This window comes from Sparus aurata, chromosome 15, assembly GCF_900880675.1.
Source record: "Sparus aurata chromosome 15, fSpaAur1.1, whole genome shotgun sequence".
NCBI lineage: Eukaryota > Metazoa > Chordata > Actinopteri > Spariformes > Sparidae > Sparus > Sparus aurata.
In genome coordinates this window covers 28,150,774-28,173,613 of record NC_044201.1, presented here as the reverse complement: position 1 = coordinate 28,173,613, position 22,840 = coordinate 28,150,774, and the positions used below count along the sequence as shown (strand labels likewise).

The 22,840-nt window shown below is 40.7% G+C and overlaps 1 protein-coding gene and 1 long non-coding RNA gene across 2 annotated transcripts; one reads left to right on the top strand and one right to left on the bottom strand.

Moving 5' to 3' along the window:
- Nucleotides 1-12,306: 12,306 nt before the first annotated feature.
- Nucleotides 12,307-21,026, bottom strand: LOC115597177 (NLR family CARD domain-containing protein 3-like). The gene is made up of 13 exons (XM_030442919.1): nt 20,936-21,026; nt 18,684-18,750; nt 18,167-18,268; nt 18,002-18,070; nt 17,354-17,455; nt 17,147-17,266; nt 16,864-16,930; nt 16,493-16,721; nt 14,316-16,107; nt 14,065-14,238; nt 13,798-13,971; nt 13,515-13,561; nt 12,307-13,385 (listed from the first exon to the last, which is right to left on the bottom strand). Exons 3-13 carry the CDS (start codon nt 18,238-18,240, stop codon nt 12,838-12,840), a joined length of 3,396 nt encoding a protein of 1,131 aa, XP_030298779.1. The 5' UTR covers nt 18,241-18,268; nt 18,684-18,750; nt 20,936-21,026; the 3' UTR covers nt 12,307-12,837.
- Nucleotides 18,015-21,931, top strand: LOC115597181 (uncharacterized). Its single transcript, XR_003987039.1, has 3 exons — nt 18,015-18,095; nt 20,024-20,093; nt 21,321-21,931. It is a non-coding gene; the product is annotated as an uncharacterized LOC115597181 (long non-coding RNA).
- Nucleotides 21,932-22,840: the final 909 nt, after the last annotated feature.

The following is a 22,840-nucleotide window of genomic DNA, read 5'->3' as shown; positions in this document are numbered from 1 at the left end:
TGCTCATTTCTTCTAGTGGAGCTAAACAGTGCTGACATGAAGAACAAGTCACGTAAGTCATTGAAGAGTCACACAGTTATAAAAAAAAACTGTGGTTACAAAGAAAAACAGAAAATATTCTTCATTACATTTTTTTAAACATTTCTTTATTTCAATCTTTTTTAAATTGGTACATTTATGCTCCCCAGGTCACATTTTCAGTACTCAGTACTCATTTTAAAACAAGGTTCAGAGGTTGACCTCTCCAAACAATTCTCTGATGAAAAGAAAATAAGTTTGTGGCACTTGTTAAAGGACGTCAAAGTTTACAGCAGGGGCAAAAAGCCTAATAAGACCATAAAATAGCCTCCCGCATAGTGGTGTCAGCTTTTGTTTGGTCTCTGTGAGACCAGGTTTCTCTCCTCAGAGTTCATTTCACTTGAAGCTGCTTCTTCGTCAACTTTCTGCACAGTTCTGAACACTTAACTCGTCAGCGCAGGACTCAAAAGACCACAGCAGACAAGACCCAAGTTTCACTGAGGGAAAGGAGGAAGCAAGTAAAGAAAACGTGTGCTGGAACTGAACACTTGTGCTTGAGAGTGTGAGTCTGTTTGCGAGCAGCACAACTAGAGGTGGGTGCAATTCATCAATGTGGCGATGCATCGCGATGCGTCACGTGACGATTTGGCATCGATTAATTAACACAGATGCTTTGCCACAAGACCGAAACAAAAAACACGGAACCTTAGTGTGCGCGCCACCTGGACTCTTTAGTGAGTGGGACCACAACAAATGGAGCAGTAACGTTAGTTTCAGTTAGTGGTGTGCACCATGGAGCCGCGCTACAAACTCCCTCACCGATGAGTGTGAGTGCCACTCTGCTCTACTGTGTTTGTGTTGTGTCCACCTCACTGTACTGAAGCTATACTACATAACAACTATAGTCTGGACTTTGTCTGCAGTGTATATGTGTAAACGGCTTCCCTGCTGAAAAGACAGCATGGACCAGCAACAAAACACATGCTGGTCTTGCTAGTGACTGGTCCCCATCAAGACCAGCATATGTTGTGTTTTGTTGCTGGTTTTAGTGCTGGTCTATGCTGTTTTTTTCAGCAGGCTTCATTCAGCGTCTCTCCCCTCTGGCACCGTGAGGTACCATGGTTACAGGAACGCCCTGAAACTTTATAATAATCAATAAAAAGTTTCTGGTTAGCTTGACTGTACAAAATCATGAATGTATCCTGATTGTAGAGCTCAATGCTGAAATCTTGTATTACAACATATAGAACAAATGTAAAGCCTCAGAGCTTCTTTGATGTTAGTGATGACAGACAGGTGATACATTTCCATCACACTGACAAGGGGGGGAGTCTTCAAGTCTGCACATTCCGGCTTCTTTGGTTTCACTAAAGAAGTGATGAACAAGTTCCAAAAAGCTGAACTGTTTCCCTTTCAGCTCTGGTTCTGGCTTCCGGTTGGCTTTGTCTGCAGTGATTCTGCAATACTTTCTCCATGGGTGGGGATGCAATTCTGTATTAAAGTAGCATATTGTATGAATAAAAACACAGTTTTGAAGTAAAAATAAGACTTTAAACAACATTTAAATGTGAAGGTCTGAACATATGGCCTACATTTAAGACATTAAACGTCCCACAAAAGTAAAATGATCACAAGGAGGAGCAGGACGAACACATTCAGCTCCATTCTGCTCATTTCTTCTAGTGGAGCTAAACAGTGCTGACATGAAGAACAAGTCACGTAAGTCATTGAAGAGTCACACAGTTATAAAAAAAAACTGTGGTTACAAAGAAAAACAGAAAATATTCTTCATTACATTTTTTTAAACATTTCTTTATTTCAATCTTTTTTTAAATTGGTACATTTATGCTCCCCAGGTCACATTTTCAGTACTCAGTACTCATTTTAAAACAAGGTTCAGAGGTTGACCTCTCCAAACAATTCTCTGATGAAAAGAAAATAAGTTTGTGGCACTTGTTAAAGGACGTCAAAGTTTACAGCAGGGGCAAAAAGCCTAATAAGACCATAAAATAGCCTCCCGCATAGTGGTGTCAGCTTTTGTTTGGTCTCTGTGAGACCAGGTTTCTCTCCTCAGAGTTCATTTCACTTGAAGCTGCTTCTTCGTCAACTTTCTGCACAGTTCTGAACACTTAACTCGTCAGCGCAGGATTCAAAAGACCACAGCAGACAAGACCCACGTTTCACTGAGGGAAAGGAGGAAGCAAGTAAAGAAAACGTGTGCTGGAACTGAACACTTGTGCTTGAGAGTGTGAGTCTGTTTGCGAGCAGCACAACTAGAGGTGGGTGCAATTCATCAATGTGGCGATGCATCGCGATGCGTCACGTGACGATTTGGCATCGATTAATTAACACAGATGCTTTGCCACAAGACCGAAACAAAAAACACGGAACCTTAGTGTGCGCGCCACCTGGACTCTTTAGTGAGTGGGACCACAACAAATGGAGCAGTAACGTTAGTTTCAGTTAGTGGTGTGCACCATGGAGCCGCGCTACAAACTCCCTCACCGATGAGTGTGAGTGCCACTCTGCTCTACTGTGTTTGTGTTGTGTCCACCTCACTGTACTGAAGCTATACTACATAACAACTATAGTCTGGACTTTGTCTGCAGTGTATCTGTGTAAACGGCTTCCCTGCTGAAAAAGACAGCATGGACCAGCAACAAAACACATGCTGGTCTTGCTAGTGACTGGTCCCCATCAAGACCAGCATATGTTGTGTTTTGTTGCTGGTTTTAGTGCTGGTCTATGCTGTTTTTTTCAGCAGGCTTCATTCAGCGTCTCTCCCCTCTGGCACCGTGAGGTACCATGGTTACAGGAACGCCCTGAAACTTTATAATAATCAATAAAAAGTTTCTGGTTAGCTTGACTGTACAAAATCATGAATGTATCCTGATTGTAGAGCTCAATGCTGAAATCTTGTATTACAACATATAGAACAAATGTAAAGCCTCAGAGCTTCTTTGATGTTAGTGATGACAGACAGGTGATACATTTCCATCACACTGACAAGGGGGGGAGTCTTCAAGTCTGCACATTCCGGCTTCTTTGGTTTCACTAAAGAAGTGATGAACAAGTTCCAAAAAGCTGAACTGTTTCCCTTTCAGCTCTGGTTCTGGCTTCCGGTTGGCTTTGTCTGCAGTGATTCTGCAATACTTTCTCCATGGGTGGGGATGCAATTCTGTATTAAAGTAGCATATTGTATGAATAAAAACACAGTTTTGAAGTAAAAATAAGACTTTAAACAACATTTAAATGTGAAGGTCTGAACATATGGCCTACATTTAAGACATTAAACGTCCCACAAAAGTAAAATGATCACAAGGAGGAGCAGGACGAACACATTCAGCTCCATTCTGCTCATTTCTTCTAGTGGAGCTAAACAGTGCTGACATGAAGAACAAGTCACGTAAGTCATTGAAGAGTCACACAGTTATAAAAAAAAAACTGTGGTTACAAAGAAAAACAGAAAATATTCTTCATTACATTTTTTTAAACATTTCTTTATTTCAATCTTTTTTTAAATTGGTACATTTATGCTCCCCAGGTCACATTTTCAGTACTCAGTACTCATTTTAAAACAAGGTTCAGAGGTTGACCTCTCCAAACAATTCTCTGATGAAAAGAAAATAAGTTTGTGGCACTTGTTAAAGGACGTCAAAGTTTACAGCAGGGGCAAAAAGCCTAATAAGACCATAAAATAGCCTCCCGCATAGTGGTGTCAGCTTTTGTTTGGTCTCTGTGAGACCAGGTTTCTCTCCTCAGAGTTCATTTCACTTGAAGCTGCTTCTTCGTCAACTTTCTGCACAGTTCTGAACACTTAACTCGTCAGCGCAGGATTCAAAAGACCACAGCAGACAAGACCCACGTTTCACTGAGGGAAAGGAGGAAGCAAGTAAAGAAAACGTGTGCTGGAACTGAACACTTGTGCTTGAGAGTGTGAGTCTGTTTGCGAGCAGCACAACTAGAGGTGGGTGCAATTCATCAATGTGGCGATGCATCGCGATGCGTCACGTGACGATTTGGCATCGATTAATTAACACAGATGCTTTGCCACAAGACCGAAACAAAAAACACGGAACCTTAGTGTGCGCGCCACCTGGACTCTTTAGTGAGTGGGACCACAACAAATGGAGCAGTAACGTTAGTTTCAGTTAGTGGTGTGCACCATGGAGCCGCGCTACAAACTCCCTCACCGATGAGTGTGAGTGCCACTCTGCTCTACTGTGTTTGTGTTGTGTCCACCTCACTGTACTGAAGCTATACTACATAACAACTATAGTCTGGACTTTGTCTGCAGTGTATCTGTGTAAACGGCTTCCCTGCTGAAAAAGACAGCATGGACCAGCAACAAAACACATGCTGGTCTTGCTAGTGACTGGTCCCCATCAAGACCAGCATATGTTGTGTTTTGTTGCTGGTTTTAGTGCTGGTCTATGCTGTTTTTTTCAGCAGGCTTCATTCAGCGTCTCTCCCCTCTGGCACCGTGAGGTACCATGGTTACAGGAACGCCCTGAAACTTTATAATAATCAATAAAAAGTTTCTGGTTAGCTTGACTGTACAAAATCATGAATGTATCCTGATTGTAGAGCTCAATGCTGAAATCTTGTATTACAACATATAGAACAAATGTAAAGCCTCAGCGCATCTTTGATGTTAGTGATGACAGACAGGTGATAAATCTCCATCACATTGACAAGGCTGCAAAAGTTGCTGTTTGTATGATGTATTTTTCTGTTAAACGATAAGAGGCTCACTTTAACAATATTATTAATAATAATAATTAATGATAATGATGATGAGAAGAAGTAGAAAAACAGCGTACTGAAAAGTTTTGTCGATGGTTGATTATTTGAAAGAGTAAAACTTGAGAGAAGCTTGGGAAAAAAAAGGCCCAGTTCGATTTCATAGATTGAAAATTACATTGAAAAGACAAAAAACATTTTAAGTGTGAATAGAACAGCCGTTCAGATGATCCTCCTGTAAAACACTGTTGGTCAAGTATCTAAACTTGATGTCTGCATTAGAGAACATGGTGGGTGGTGAGGCTGTAAATCTTATCTTATTTTTTAGCACGTGTCAAGTAAACATGTTTCACAAATTACAAATTGAGAATATGACTTGGCTACAGCTCGAAAATCATTTCAGTCAAAAGATTTTTTTTTAATCCATGAGTTCAGTTGAATTGTGCACTTTCATTCAGAAGAATGCAATTTGTTCCCTTTATTTACAAATGTAGCCACAGATGAAGACAAAATCAATCTTGTATGGAAAAAATCATTAAAAATCGCAATAATCGAAGAATCGTGGTACCAATAATCAAATTGACAATCTTTATAATCTTTATAATCGTTATAATCGAAGAATCGAAGCTCCCATAATCGAAATCGAATCGAATCGTGAGGTACCCGTGTTGGAACACCCCTAAGCACAACACTTCCACCTGATCTGATAGAAAACATTGGACAACACCAGGCTTGTAAAATAAGTTTGAGTCATTTATTGCTTCATCACAGACGTACAGAAACCAAAGCAGTCTATGTTGTTGAGGATGTTCAGGAGTCTCACAGTCTGAGGACAGAAGCTACGTCAGCGGTTACTTCTGGTTCTTTTAGCCTTTTTGGTATTTAAGTTCTGAGCAGACACCTCACCTCTCCTCTGTCACTGATGCTCTGTGGATGGATGGATCACCCGCTGCAGAGCCTTCCTGTCCTGGGCCGAGCACCAACCAGACAACATGTCAGTCCACAAAACTTGATGACAGGAAATCAGGATTCAGTTCAGGAAAGCGTTGTCCAACTTGTCCTCAGCAGCCTGTTCCTCTGTCCAAACTTTCAGCTCCTGGCTGCTCTCGTTCTGGAGAAACAAACAGTAACCATCAGTACTCTGCAGATATATCAACCATGTTTGATCCCCCTCGTAAAATACAGGTGAAAGATACTCACACTTTCCCTTCAGGCTCCTGTGGCGGCTCGTCTCCATTGTTTGGCTCATCTTGTTCGTCTCGGTGATTCGTCCTTTCAACCGTCCATCACCTGCAGGATGAGAAAGAAGAGCAGTGGTAGTTTCACGTCTCTTGTGCAGATGCAGGTTTTGTAGGGATTTGAGGACGTTTTTGTGTATTTGTGGAGGTTTAGTGTGTATTTGTGGAAGTTTTATGTGAATTTGTGGAGGTTTTTGTGTATTTGTGGAGGTTTTTGTGTATTTGTGGAGGTTTAGTGTGTATTTGTGAAAGTTTTTTGTGAATCTGTGGAAGTTTTTAGTGAATTTGTGGAGGTTTGTAGAGATTTTGTGTGTCATTGTGAAGCTTTTTGTCGTTTATAGGAGATTTAGAGTGTATTCGTAGAAGTTTTGTGTGTATTTGTGGAAGTTTTTAGTGAATTTGTGGACTTTTGTAGAGCTTTTGTGTCATTGTGAAGAATTTTTTTTTGAATTAGTGAAGTTTTTGGTGAATTTGTGAAGTTTTGTGGAGTTTTTCTGTGTTTTTATTGTCATTTTGTGTGTCATTGTGAACAAGTTTAGTCTTTTTTGGGAGGTTTTGAATGTATCTGTAAAAAGCAGTTAACATGTGTATACACTTAGAGCCACAACATTATAACCAGTGACAGGTGAAATGAATAACATGGATCATTGTGTTCCAATGCCATGTTCGGCTGTGAAGCCATGAGTCCTAGCATTCATGTGGATGTCTCTTTGACAAACACCAGTCACCCAAACACAGCTGCAGACCAAGTACACTCCCTCATGGCAGCAGCACTCCTTGATGGCAGTGCCCCCCCAGCAGGACAACGCGCCTGCAACGCTACAAAAACTGCTCAGGAACGACCCAAGGAATGTGGGAAAGAGCTCAAGGTGTCAACCTGGTCTCCAGATCCCCCAGATCTCAATCCAACTGAGCATCCACGGGATGCAGTCTGAGCCAAGAACGATCCATGGGGGCCCCAACATGGATGGGAGTTGGTTCTGGCGCATCCAATAGATGCTCAACTGGATTGGGATCTGGAGAATGAGGAAGCCAGTTTGACACCTTGGGTTCTTTGCCATGAGGGGGTGTAGTTGGTCTGAACGGTGTTTGGGTGGGTGGTGTTTGTCAAAGAGGCTCCACAGAAATGACAGAACACAAAGTTTCCCAGCAGAACATTTGATTGTAACAAGATGATCAATGCTCACTTCACTAGTCAGTTGTTTTAATGTTTTGTCTGAACAGTGTAGATATACATGTTAAATACTTCTCATTGTTTTGCATAAATTTAGTTTTTAACTATATTATTCATACTTTCACTGCACTTTGTCTAAGAGCTTTAGTTACTAGTTACTTTGCAGATTCATATAATAGTAAATATTCACTGATTAAACATGATGAATTATTATAGATTAAGTTATCCAGCATTAAAAGCAGAAAGTTGAGACCTTAGAGAGGAAAAGTGATTCAAGCCACTGTGCTGCATTATGGAGGACAATTGTTAATCAATTGATTAATTGCGTAATGTTGGCATACTTATAAAGCAATTCTGTAAAAAGACAGCTGATTTTTAAGTCTCATTCTCAGGTCGTCAAATAACACACTTCGTGGGCTATTAACAGGACTCGTGGAGAGTCGAGTTGTTAACAGTGAGAAACATTTTATTTTCATATACATTTTATTTCAAAATATATTTTTTATATATATATTTTTTGTAATTATCCAGTAGCTGTAAAAACACTCCTTGAATCCTGTGGGTTTTGAGGTGGGGCCTAAGTCTGCTCTGGTTGGTCGGTTCACACAAGCCTGATAACCAGGTTTGCCTGGCAGACCACTAACAACTGGATTGCTGTTACTGAACTTCTGTGCCTGGAACTCTACGGTGGTGAACTGGTTGTCAAAGCTACTGCGCTTAACATTGTTTAGCTAACAATGTTAGCCTGAAAAGCTTTATACCACAATGTTTCTCCAGCAAAACAACAACTTCCAAGTCTTCATAAAGCTTATCAAGCCCTCTCTGAACGCACAGTTGCGTGCTCGAGTGGAGATGTACAAGAACTAAAAAAACAAACCTTAAATACACTCAGAAGGACAAAGACAAACTCACAACCGCTCAAGCTGTTTGTAGCTATCAGTTCGCAAGCTAAGAACATGAAAGGCTTGATAAAGCTTATCAAGCACTCTCTGAACGCACAGTTTCGCACTCAAGTGGAGATGTACAAGAACAGAAACCAAACCCTCAATACACTCAGAAGGACAAAGACAAACTCACAACAGCTCAAGCTGTTTGTAGCTATCAGTTCACGGGGCAAGAACCTAAAAGGCTTCATAAAGCTTGTCAAGCACCCTCTGAACGCACAGTTGCACGCTCAAGTGGAGATGTACAAGAACTAAAATCAAACTGTCAATACACTCAGAAGGACAAAGACAAACTAACAACCGCTCAAGCTGTTTGTAGCGATCAGTTCACGGGGCAACAACCTAAAGGCTTCATAAAGCGTGTCATCGTTATTAGTGGCGTGCTGGGCAGTGAGGCCGAGGGCCCTGCAACAGCTCTGTAATGATCTCTGCATGGTGTTATCAAGCAGGATGCTGTTGCCCACAGTTGCAAAGAAAATTAATTCCTGATATTTTTTTCATTTTGTTTTATCACAGAGGTTCAACATTATCTTCAAGCAAAGGCATCGCTTCAATGTGCACTGAACTCGGTGTGAAATCGTCATGGACAGATGAGGGCAGAGACCGGAGCCGCTTTAGTGGCGTCAGGCTAGCTTTTACCGTGGCCCTGAGCATGTCCCTAGCCAGGCACAAGGCCCGAACTAAACAAGCACACTTTGTGCATGCTTCTACCAACCATAGGTGTGTAACAACAGGGGCCTGTAAGTTGGCGGGATCGCACAAGGGCTCGTAGGATACGCTATTACCAATACCAGCAGCTGATCAAAGGCCTGACGACTGCCATTCATGGAAAACGCAGCTTACAGCTCTGATGGACAGCACTCGGGCATTTGCCATTGAAGATAGGAAGACATTGAAGAGGGGGTGTAGTTGGTCTGAACGGTGTTTGGGTGGGTGGTGTTTGTCGAAGAGGCTCCACAGAAATGACAGAACTCAAAGTTTCCCAGCAGAACATTTGATTGTAATAAGATGATCAATGCTCACTTCACTGGTCAGTTGTTGTAATGTTTCAGCTGAACAGTGTAGATATACATGTTGAATAAAATATAATTAGATCAAATACACGCAGGCGTTCTAAACAGACATACTGTTTATATTTCCCCTCAGTAAACAAAACGCATTTAACATGTTGAACTGAAACAAGGCCAGTTGCCTACGACATAGTACTTAGTAAAACCAATCTAAAATACTACTTTTACTCCCTTCTTTTATTTCCCATTAAAGTAACTTGTACATTGCTTGTTTAAAAATTTGTTTGCCTTTTGAATTAGTTTTTTTTAAAAGACAAACAAAAAAAGAGGGAGAGAGACTAGTGTCCCAACAGTGACACTGAGTGGCTTCTGCCAACTCAAACTGTCGGTATTCAACGACCTGTGAATGAGACTCGACTATCCTCTAGAATCATTTACTGATCCTAGAGTATTAATGAACAGCAACTTACAAATCTCATACTTTCTGCCTTTAATTTTTGCACCTCCATTGCACTGACCTTGTTGGACCAGGTGTCTCTCCTCTCCAAGTCCGATCACCATACAGGTCTGAGCTGTTCCACTTGAAGCTGAAGACAAGTCCCACTGTTCACCTGGAGAGAGGAGGAAGTACTTTAATATAACATGATGACTACATGCATATGTGTGTGTGTGTTTGTATTTATATTTATATATATATATAAACATATATATGTATATATATATATATATATATATATATATATATATATATATATATATATATATATATATGTATATAAGGTAAACCAAAAGTAAACCAAATGTATTCAGTCCTGAGAACATTTGGAACTTTATACATGACTAAAGATGATTTTAAAGTCTAGAGAGTGTCAGTGCAGTGATTTAAATAACACATTTTACCAGAATTGAGACAAACACACTGAATACATTATGTGCAGACTAAAATTATTGTTTTGTATTTTTTTAATTAAAAAATAATAAAGACCACGTCCTAGAACCCGAGGTTGCTTCTTCATATGGAGCATTTTACCAACAAATAGTCCCAAAAACCCAAAGATATTCAATTTACAGAGATATAAAGCAGCACAGACTCACATTTAAGAAGCTGGAACCAACAAATATTTGACATTTTTGCTTGATAACGATTAAACAATTAAAAAGTCAACCTGACTAACTAGTTAGCTTCTCAAGCTCGCTACCTTGAAGCAGCCATGTTGCCTGGCTGATGTGATACTGTACGATAAATCCTAAGTCTTCAATTATGCTTTACAATATCTGTTGTTCACAGTGGAATGTGATAGCAGGGAGGTGAGGAGAAACATGCGACTGTGGTCCTGAGCCGGTTTCAAACCAATGATGTCGCGAGAACTTGGCATGTGCCTTATGTGCCCCGCTGAGCTACCAGGGCGCCACAACAGACGAGCTTTCAGAGAGATTTTAACATTTTTTAAGTTACATCCGAATCTTTCTCCCCCTCGTTGCTTCCCGATTTGAATGTTCGTTTATCGTTTAACAACAGGAAACAGCTGCTTGGCAACAACAACACACCACTTTGGAAAAAAGGAAACCAAATAACCGGAGGCTTAAAAAAAAGAAAAGGAAAATAGAAAATCCAGACTCCTTCAGTGTCCCACCTGAGCTGGATGTAAGGTTCTGGGCAGATCAGTGTAATTCTGTACTGCTGTTGTTTCTCTATGGACTGTACTGTGATACTGCCTTAGGAACCTAACATCATAACTCCACAATACTGCTCACTGAGGGAGAGGGGGAGAGAAGGGAGGAGGGGGAGGGACGTAAACATGACATGTCTTAAATGTTGGTACTTTTGACTGCAACCTTGTGTTCGACAGTGCGCCTGAAATGAGGAAAAGATGCATATGCTTCAATGTTTTGTTTTTATTAGGGCTGCAAGTAATTATTTTATTACTGATTCATGTGATTTGATTATTCTCTTTATGGTCATTTGGTTCATAAAATGACAGAAAATTGTGAAAACCAGAACATATTCAATCTGCAAATATACAAAACAGATAAAACGCAGCAAATCGTTGCTTTCCAGAAGCTGGAACCAGATGTGTTTTTAGCAATGTTGATTGATAAATGATTTTATTTTCTGTCAAACGACTGATTGATTTCTCGTTTGAGCCCTAAAATGTTGTTTTCTTCAGAGACTAGAGACTCAAAGTTAATCTGAAAACTTGGACTAATAGTGGAGGGAAAAACAGTCTCATTTTTAAAAATTGCAATAGTTAATATTGATTTTTGTACCAGTGCAGTTGTATTGTGCCACTGTAGCACTGATTGTCATATCAATAACAGACTGCTGTGTCTGTGCACTCGGCCAATCAGCTGAGCTCTGCTATAATCAACACGTGCACTACCCAATCCTCTGCTTCCTGCTTACAAACCAGTCAGCCGTATTATTGGGTCAAAATGTGTCTATCTGTTGTGTATGTGAGTGTTGAAACTCAACGAGTGGAGACGGGCTACTAATTTATGACTGAGAGCAGCTTGGGGGCATTACTGTCATGACCAATCAGGGTGTGACGACGACCTTTTGTGAAGGCTGAAGAAAGGTGGGGCACGCTAACCGGTTCGTTATAATAACTTTCACAGTCAGCTCTTCTCTATTTAGGCGATGTTGAGATTTCTTTGCTTCTTGTTATCATTGTGCAGCCTGGCTGAACAGGTTAAGTTGCTTCGTGCTACTTGTAGAAGAGTTTTGCCTCAGAAAAGCTTCATGCTCATACTTTACAACAGTAGGCTGTGAAAAAGGAGTTTTTCTGGGATATCTGCAAATGGGCACCTCCCAGCTAACACCACACCACAGATTAACAGAATGAGTACAAAAATGTGAAATTATATTCTCAGGTCACAGTTTTAATCTGTTTTCTGGGTTGGGTTGCCAGGTCCCACAACACATATCCCCACAGAGAAAATGTCTGTGATCATCAAAAATGTTTGCAGGGTTTGGCACCTGCAGGTTTATTTAGTTGTTTATCTTCACTGAATCTCTTTTATACACTTAATTTTTTCCATTTAATTTGATTTGGGAAATGTTAAAGGGAGGTAAAGCAAAGAAGACATATTTTACTTTTGTTTTGTTGAGACTTTTTGTTGTGTGCTTTGGAACTGGCCCTCAGGCTTCTTCCTGCACACCAATCAGCAAAGAGATGAGATAAGATAATAATTCTTTATTAGTCCCACAACGGGTAAAGATTTGCATTGTTAGGGCAGCAAAGGGGATACTGAAATGGAGATGGGCATAAATTAAAAAACAATAAATAAGAAAATAACATTTGTATTCTCACCACTGTGCTTTGAGAATTGCAAAGCTCAAGAGGAGAATATGTAAGTGCATGATAGGATCCATCCATGAACGAACCGATCAGAAACGAACTCTCCTAATGAAGCAAATGTGGCCACAATAATCAAACGACAATAACTGGTGTAACTGACTGAAGGGTAATAAATATATACAACTGTATACTCGTGAACATATAGTCAGAGACTTTAAATAAAGATACAACAATTCAGATTAATAAATGAAGATAAACATAAATAAAAATATATACGTTGACTTTGCTCTTTAGGCTGTCCAATTGTAACACAAGTTCAAGGGAGTTGTCAACCCTCCAGAGTCCAGTCCAGCTCAGGTACCCCTCACCTGCTCCAACTACACTTACAACCACTGACAGATCAATGGTCTTCTACAGAGAACACAGAGCCACTGAGGAACCAGGCCTGTCAGACCAGAACCTGAACCCAGGATAAAGAGGTTCTCTGAACGTGGTGTTGGAGGTGTGGAGGTGGATCAGTGTGTCAGAGGAGACTCTGTAGAACGACAGCGTGCCGGCAGGATGGTCCACGTACACCGCTACTCTGTCGGAGCCGGAGGAGGGGGCGGAGGTGGTGATGTATGTGGATTTGTTATTGTGCCACACGGAGTAACCGATAGTATCAGAGCAGACCAAACTCCAGGACTGATCGTTCCTCCCAAACAAGCACTCGTGTCCGTTTCCTTTCCTGCTGATTCCTCTGTAAGTCACTGCTATGTGGACTCTGCCGCTCCACTCCACCTCCCAGTAACAGCGACCAGTCAGATCATCACTGCACAGCAACTGAGGCCAGTGGTCAAATCTGTGTGGATGATCGGGATACGACTGATCCTCCTCCACATGGGACATCCTCTTGTTGCTATCGGACAGTTTGATCTTTTGGTTCAGTGTGTTTGTGTCGAGCTTGAGTTTGCTGAAATCTGATGAAGGGAACGAGAAATGATACAGCTGCAGTTATTGATCCATCACCTGTTCATTTATTAAGAGAATGATGATGGCATCAGAAACTTGAAGGAGTTAACAGTGTGTGACTAAAAAAAGACACTTACACTTCTTCAGCCCTGGTTTCAACCATTCATCTCCACCAGGCTCAATCCTGAAAGAACAAGCACATCCTCTTTCAGAATGGAAACATGAAAATGACACAGAAGTTTGTCATTCTCTACAAAAGATTCCAGCTTTTACCAAATAATCCCCACCCTTCAGAGACTACAACATTAAACAACAAAAGAGAGAAATTCAGTGTCTTGCGAGGTTTGGTTTCTCAAATCTGATCATATCGCCAAGTTTCCAGAGACTGATTGTCTGTGACTGCAGGAGGCCTCTTCATACCTGAGAGTGTCCAGGCTCCATTTTGGATCCTTCAGTCCAGCAGAGAGTAGCTCCACTCCTGAGTCTCCGAGATGATTGTAGCTCAGGTCCAGCTCTCTCAGATGGGAGGGGTTTGCACTCAGAGATGATGCAAGAAAACCACAACCTTCTTCTGTGATCAGACAGCCTGACAGCCTACAAACACACAAAACAACATACAAGTTGCATATTCTGAGTACTGAGAGGTTGGAAAGGTTACTGCACTATTCAGTCTTGTTGAACCCTGACCTGAGAGTTTCCAGCGTACAGTGTGGACTCTTAAGTCCAGCACACAGCAGCTTCACTCCTGAATCCTGCAGGTTGTTGTTACTCAGGTCGAGCTCTCTCAGACAAGAGGACTCGGAGCTGAGAACTGAGGACAGAGCTTCACAACTTGTCTCTGAGAGGTTACAGCTACTCAATCTGAAGAGAAGGAAAAATAAAGCAGCTGAAATTTAGCATTTTATTGGAAAAATAAATCCAATGATCTCTCTACTTACAGAGCTTTGTTGGAGGCTTCGACCACTGGCAAGAGCTTCATAAGCGCCTTCTCTGAATCAGAGTATTTCTTCAGGTCAAACACATCAAGATCTTTTTCTGAGGACAGTAAGATGAAGACCAGAGCAGACCACTGAGCAGGAGACAGTTCCTCTGTGGAGAGACTTCCTGATCTCAGGTACTGTTGGATCTCCTCCACTAGAGAACAATCATTCAGTTCATTCAGACAGTGGAACAGATTGATGCTTTTCTCTGCAGCCAGATTCTCACTGATCCTCTTCTTGATGTGCTGGACAGTTTCCACACCGGTCTGTGAACTACTATGTGTCTGTGTCAGCAGGCCTCGTAGGAGTTCCTGATTGGTCTCCAGTGACAGACCCAGGAGGAAGCGGAGGAACAAGTCCAGGTGTCCATTTGGACTCTGTAAGGCCTCGTCCACAGCACTCTGATAGAAGTGTGGTTCTGCAGAGTTGTATTTTGGGGAGGATGTTTCTTCTTCTGACAGCAGATTGACTCCAGAGTTGACGAATACCCGATGGACATGAAGAGCAGCCAGAAACTCCTGAACACTTAGATGGACGAAGCAGAACACCTTGTCTTGGTACAGCCCACTCTCCTCTATAAAGATCTGTGTGAACACTCCTGAGTACACTGAGGCTGCTCTGATATCAATGCCACACTCTATCAGGTCTGATTCATAAAAGATCAGGTTGCCTTTCTGCAGCTGCTCAAAAGCCAGTTTTCCCAGAGACTCAATCGTCTCCTTGCTGTCTGGTTTCCAATGCTGATCCGTCACAGCTCCTACATCATATTTCACATTCTTCCGTTTGGACTGAACCACCAGGAAGTGGATGTACATCTCAGTCAGGGTCTTGGGCAGCTCTCCTCCCTCTTTGTTCTTTAACACATCCTCCAGAACTGTAGCAGTGATCCAGCAGAAGACCGGGATGTGGCACATGATGTGGAGGCTTCGTGATGTCTTGATGTGTGAGATGATTCTGCTGGCCTGCTTCTTGTTCCTGAATCTCTTCACAAAGTATGCCTCCTTCTGTTGGTCAGTGAACCCTCTGACCTCTGTCACCATGTCAACACACTCAGGAGGGATCTGATTGGCCGCTGCAGGTCGTGTGGTTATCCAGAGGCGAGCAGAGGGAAGCAGTTTCCCCCTGATGAGGTTTGTCAGCAACACATCCACTGAGGTGGACTCTGTGGCATCAGTCAGGGTCTGATTGTGCTTGAAGTCCAGAGGAAGTCGACACTCATCCAGACCATCAAAGATGAACACAACCTGGAAGTCTTCAAGCCTGCACATTCCTGCTTCTTTGGTTTCACTAAAGAAGTGATGAACAAGCTCCAACAAGGTGAACTGTTTCCCTTTCAGCACATTCAGCTCTCTGAAAGTGAATGGAAATGTGAACTGTATGTTCTGGTTGGCTTTGTCTTCAGCCCAGTCCAGAGTGAACTTCTGCGTCAAGACTGTTTTCCCGATGCCAGCCACTCCCTTCGTCATCACTGTTCTGATCTGCTGCCCTCTTCCAGGTGAGGGTTTAAAGATGTCTTCATGTCTGATTGTTGATTCTGTTCTGTCTGGTTTCCTGGATGCCGTTTCAATCTGTCTGACCTCGTGTTCTTTATTGACCTGTCCGGTACCTCCCTCTGTGATGAAAAGCTCTGTGTAGATCTGATTCAGAGGCGTTGGGTTTCCTGCTTTTGCGATTCCCTCATACACACACTGGAACCTCTTCCTTAGGCTGGATTTAAGTTTACGCTGGAAACAACTTGGAACAGGATATCCTGAACAAACACAAGAACAAGAACAAGAAAATACTCAACTACATTACTTCTTCAAAGAATGAGTACAAAAATGATTTTTCCGACTGGGACAATTTATGTGAATGCTCTCTCAAGTCAGAACAACAACTTGGAAAGAGGGTTGATGGTTAGAAACATTTATTGTAAAGTCATTGTATCTTTTCCTTTGCGCTTCCTTGTCACTAAATACTGGAAACAGCTGTCGACATGCCACATAAACACATTGAAGTTGGAAGAACGGCCTCGCAACTCTAGAAATGGGACCATTCTTGAAGCATGTGAGCATTATTTCCCCTCATATCTAGAAAAATTTAACCTGTGATCGACAGTTTGCTTCATTAGAGAATCGTGACAGAAAGCGTCTTACTGCTCAGCAGACAGTCAGCCAGCTCCTCCTGCTTCATGCTCTTCAGGAAGTGCAGTGCGATCTTCAGAAATGCCTCTCTGCTCTTACTCTTCTGCTCTTCCTCTTCAGCATCCAACACCTCTTCATCCTCCCTCTGACTCTCTGAGCATTCTGGGTAATCTGGATTCAGAACACTCTTGATCTTCTCCAGCTCGCTCTTCACAAAAGTAACAATGTTCTCCTCCAGCGTCTGGATCAGATTAAAAAATGAGACAAGGACCCAAACGTCAGATTCATGTCGGACAGACTGATAATATACTGTCCCAAAGAGTCCTAAAGCATTTAGATGATTGTCAGCAGTACAGATGTAAAAGTAGATTTAATGTACAGACCGTAAGTATGGAGTCCAGGTGTGCTTGATGCTTAACACTGGAAACCTCTGAGTCCTCCTTGTCGACTCTGTGGAGGAATCATGAAGAAGTAGCTCACATCATGTCTGTCCACAACACAAGATAAAGGATAAACAGATATTTGCATGCAAGGTTAATGAGCTCCCAGATCTCAGGGGAGATTTCAACCACTACCACTAACTCTGTTTTTAGGGGCGAGGAGGCGCTCAAAAGAGGGGTAGGGGTAAAATTTGGATATGTGTCACTGTCTGTTTTGACTTTTTACCTTCCAGCATCAGATATCCTAAAAGCTAGAGGAGGCTCCATCGACACGTCACTCATCATGGTCACACAGCTGTGTTCAGAGTCAGGTGCAGGTGAGTCAGGTGGGAGCTGCCGTTCCGGGCTTCAACACAATGTAAGTGTAAATAATCATGGAGTGATTAAAGATGCTGACTTATATATCGAAGAGTCATTAGCAGTTAGATCTCACCTCTGAGCTTTGGTCCAGCCATCACGTTCGCCACACAGAGTGGATTTAGAGGGAGTCTGCTCACAATGATTCATAGCTGAGGCCACACCTGCACACAAACACCTGCAGAGAGAGATCACACATTATTTATCACAATGACTATGAGTCACATGACAAACACAAAGAGCTTTGACTGATAACATATCAAACTTACACTGATACTAAGACATTATGGTTACACGAGTACTTGGATTAAACAAGTATCCAGTACAGATGATGTACCTTTCACTCGTCAGAGTACAATCTGAGTAAATGTACCAATACCCATACATGTGATGAAGGAAGTCCTTATTGGATAACCAACTAAAGTTTGTTAATTCAAGTTGATAAAAGATAAATAGTAAATAGGCATGTTTGTGAACAACTACGTTCACAACAAACTAGCTAGCATTACGTTGTTAGAGCTGATTTGTGCATGTAATTCTCCCATCTTGACGTACTTAAAGGGCATATGATGCCTAAAATTTAACACAGATGGGAGCACAGGTTGCTAATGTTGGCATGTTCAGCATCACTAGTGGCTGTAGTAGTTATTTGATAACTTGATAGTGTGATGTTGTGAAGGAATCGTGAGTGTCAAAGTTATGTTTCTCTGTCATAATTTTTTACCTTCCACCATCAGATTTCCTAAAAGTTAGAGGAGGCTCCATCGACACGTCACTCATCATGGACACACAGCTGTATTCAGATAACACAACACAATGTAAGTGTAAATAATGATGGAGTGATTAAAGGCGCTGATTTATATACAAGTCATTAACAGTTAGATCTCACCTCTGAGCTTTGGTGCAGCCGTCATATTCCCCACACAGAGTGGATTTAGAGGGAGTCTGCTCACAATGATTCATAGCTGAGGCCACACCTGCACACAAACACCTGCACAGAGAGAGATCACACATCAGTTCTCATAAATACTGTTAGACACATGATAAACACAAAGAGCTCTGACTGGACACAACCTATAAAACTTACACTATTCCTTCCACTACTATGAGTACAATTTGAGATAACAGTTACTTGTAATGAAGGAAATCCCTCTTTGTGTAGCTGACTGAAGTTTTGTTAGTTAATGTTGATATAAAATGTCTGTCAATGCTTCTCCTCCTCAGCTACTGTTGAGCTGCAGTGTCAAATCTAAATAAAGACATTCACGATCCTCTTTCCATTTCTCTTTCCTGACTTTTAAAAGCCCCTCAACATTTTAAATGTTCCTCTTTTTTCCCCACTCTGCTGTATCCAGTCACGTCGCACATCTGCAGTTAGTCTAATGATCTAAAATCAATCACGTTACCTCGGCTGTTGCTGCAGATTTCACGTCCACATCAGCTCCTGGAGACTTTCTGCCTTCATCTGCAGAGCTGAAAGAATCAATCAATCGACTGAAAACTCAGTGTAAATCTTCACCCTTTATATAATTTTCCTGCTTTCATATCAGAGCCCGTGGAAACATGTAGAGTTGTGAGAGTTAACCCTCAGATAACTTATTTTAGTTGTTGTGTCGACCTTATTACAGATATTCACCAGTAATGAGCATTTCAAGTAAAAGTATGATTCAATGGTCGGTGGGAACTATTCAACAATTATTTGAAGACCTGCTGTGTGTTTTGTTTACGATAGAATGTGTGACACGTTTTACTGGAGACTAATATTTCTGACGCGATTCTACAGAGGCTGTTTTCAAGCACGGGTAACAACATGATATTTTAATGATTGGAATATTCTGATTATTAGTTTAAGATATTTTCTGATTTTGAAATTTGTGTTAGATCATACAATCATACTATTTATCATCAATATATGTGTAAGTGGCCTTTCAGAATAAACCATGTCAGTGTTACATTTTTTTGTTAGCGTCAGCCTCTAAATTACTCAGGTTTCATTTCCTTTTCCTGATTTTTCTTCTTCTCCTTGTCCATCAGGATGGTTTGTGATGCTTCAGTAAAATTCCGGTTATTCGTATTAAACTCAAGATATGTAAAAACCCTTTGACCAAACAGTTTAGTGTATATTTTAAAGTAGATTATGGAGCCATGTACATTATTTTACTATAAATTATGTTCAGTTAACTACTTATTTTTTCATACCAGGTAACCTTGTCAGTGGTGCTGAGATCCAAAAGTGGCTTAAGGTATGTCGACTGCTGCTCAGTCGTATAGATCCCCAGACTGGCATCTTTGGTATATACCACTCCGAGAATCTCTATGCCGGTCTGAGGATCGGTACATGCTGCTGAGCAGCAATCAACATACCTTCAGCCACTTTTGGATCTCGGCATCACTCCACCTGGCTGTATCATAATTAGATAGTCAAGATAATAATGCATTTATGAATTATACCTACAGACCTCATTTTATATATTTATTATACTGCGAGAGTGTTTCTTATATTTTTATTGTCATATAACACGTCAGGTAATTTTCTTTCTCTGAGCTCATGTACACTTCTCACAGTGTTTCTGAAGCAGTTAGAAGTCCGATAACAGCCAGACAAACGTATCGTCATGTTTCTTAAATGCAAGGTGTCTGAGGAATGTGGATGAACATGTTGGACAGTTTTACGAGCTCATATCATTAAACACTGAAGAACACACTGTCCTCTGTCCCCCCTCCATTTCTTCTTCTTTGTTTTCAGGTGTTCCACCTTTGTTTTGTGATTCATATCTCAGCGGGCCGGAATGACCTTTACTGTGACTCATCTGCAGGTGAGTTTATTAAAATACAGGTAAATCATCAAAATAATAATAAAACTAGACATGTAAAATGTTTTAAAGGTGCTCAATAAACAAATATATTATTATGAATATCATTATTTTTTATAAATAAGGTTGTAGGTTAATAAGATATACATCCTGGTCATATGCCGCCCTCATCACCTGGAATGTTTACTGACAAACAGGGATAACATTATGTCAGCTCTGTCACTTAAATTCTGTTCCAGCAGGTCAAAGAGCCACATTCTAGTTTATTTAAAATATTCCTCCTTATAACAATAAATATTAACATAACAAATTAAAAGTAAACCATTGTTGAGGTTTATGTTCACTGTGAAAAAAGTTTATATGTTGTATATTTTTCCCCCTTGTCAAGTTTAACTAAACATTTTTAAAAAATTAATAATAATCACTTAATAATTAAGAATGATATGATGTAACTTCCTGTAACTGTCATTTCTGTCATTGCCGTTATTTTGCAATACTTTCTCGGTGGGTTGGGATGCATTACTGTACAGTAATAACATCATAATTGGGGAATAAAATCAAAGTTTAGAGGCAATAAGAAACAATTTAAACACTATTCAGATGTGAAGGTCTGAACATGTAGCCTACATTTAAGACATTAAACGTCCCACACACGTGAAACGATCACAGGACGAACACATCGCCTCACTAAACTGTGATCAGCTCCATTTCTGCTCGTTTCTTCGGGTCTCAGAAGGTTTTTTCTTCTGTTTCTAAAAGCTAAACGTCGCTGACAACAACAACAACAAATCACGTCAAGTCATTCAAGAGTCACGCACTAATAAAAAAAAATGTTTCGTACGAACCTTCAGATCGAGAGAAGACGCTGTGATACGATGATCTCACTCTGAGTGAAGTGAAACTAAACTCAGCCGGGGGAGAGGACGTGACGTGACGTTGTCAGGGCAACAGCGGAGGCAGTAAACAGGAAGTACGAGAGGTTTTTTAAACGTGATGCTTTTTTTTTTCAACTCGTTTATTGCTCTTGGTTTCATAAATAATAGAAAATAAATCTAAATAAAATAATCCTTTAGGGGCTCCGTAGATTCACATCACCAAAATTAGATTTCACTTTTTTTTAGTCCTGCAGTTTCACACATGATAAAGAAACAACAACTTTTGTCCTTGTTTTATTTTTTCGCCACTTTTTTCACATTTGATAAAAACTTGTCTCTTCTTAAAAATGTCCAGGACCTCTGTCACCATGCCAACACACCCAGGAGCGATCTGATTGGCCGCTGCAGGTCGTGTGGTCATCCAGAGGCGAGCAGAGGGAAGCAGTTTCCCGCTGATGAGGTTTTTCAGCAGCACATCCACTCTGTGGCTTCAGTCAGGATTTGATTGTGGTTGAAGTCCAGAGGAAGTCGACACTCGTCCAGACCGTCAAAGATGAACACAACCGGGGAGTCTTCAAGTCTGCACATTCCAGCTTCTTTGGTTTCACTAAAGAAGTGATGAACAAGTTCCAACAAGCTGAACTGTTTCCCTTTCAGCTCTGGTTCTGGCTTCTGGTTCGCTTTGTCTGCAGTGATTCTGCAATACTTTCTCCATGGGTGGGGATGCAATTCTGTATTATAGTAGCATATTGTATGAATAAAAACACAGTTTTGAAGTAAAAATAAGACAACATTTAACTGTGAAGGTCTGAACATATGACCTACATTTAAGACATTAAACATCCCACAAAAGTGAAACGATCACAAGGAGGAGCAGGACGAACACATTCAGCTCCATTCTACAACCCCGGAGTTGGTACATTCCCTTTCCGGTTGATGTTTTTTGTAAATTTGTTTTGGGACTTGTAAAAGTGTTTCACCACTTGTAAATTTGTCTCGGCGTTTGTTAAAGTGTTTTGTATCGTGTTAATTTGTTTTCTGAAATGTAAATTTGTTTTCTGAAATGTAAATTTGTTTCGGTAATGTAATTTTGTTTTATGATATGTAAAAATGTTTTCCAAAATGTAAATTTGTCTCAAGCTTCGTAAAAGTGTTTCACATTTTGTAATTTTGGTTTGCACCTCCCGGCCACCGTAATACGGACATAATATAATCAAGTTGAATTACAATAATATTGTAATCGGGTGAATTCAGGTGATCTGGACACCTCAGCTCAATTATTATTGATTTCTGTTCTGCACTTTTACCATAAAGTTAATGAAATTAAATGTGAATGATGACTTCATGGGGTGATGTCACAGAAAGGGGCGGGGCACTTGTACAAATTATGTTTATAGAAATCTATTTCTTACCTCTCTATTATATTGTTTATTTTGTATATTATTATTGTTTATTGTTAAATTGAACTGTCTTTAGGCTGCTGTGACACACAGATGTCCCCGTTTGCAGGACCAATAAAGGAGTTCTGATTCTGATTCTGAGTCAATAACAATCCATGGGAACTGCATGAGGAGGTCAGTGACGTAATATTATGATCAGTCATAAATAAAGTGTTTCTAATATTTTATACACATTATGTTTGTGTTGGAGGCTTAGATTATGCTGGACAAGCTGCAAAGAGCCATTTTATCTTATTTTCTGTGTTTTTTGTTTTGTTTTTTTACTCTTGTAGAAACTGATGAAGCTCCTTATGCTGCTCTTTGATCAGACCCTCTGTGTGTCGAGCCTGGACCTTGATGTGTTCTGTGGTTTGATCACAGTTTCCTTTAACTTGTTCAAAGACCTTCAGTTTCTCCTGTAAGAGCTTCGGGGACT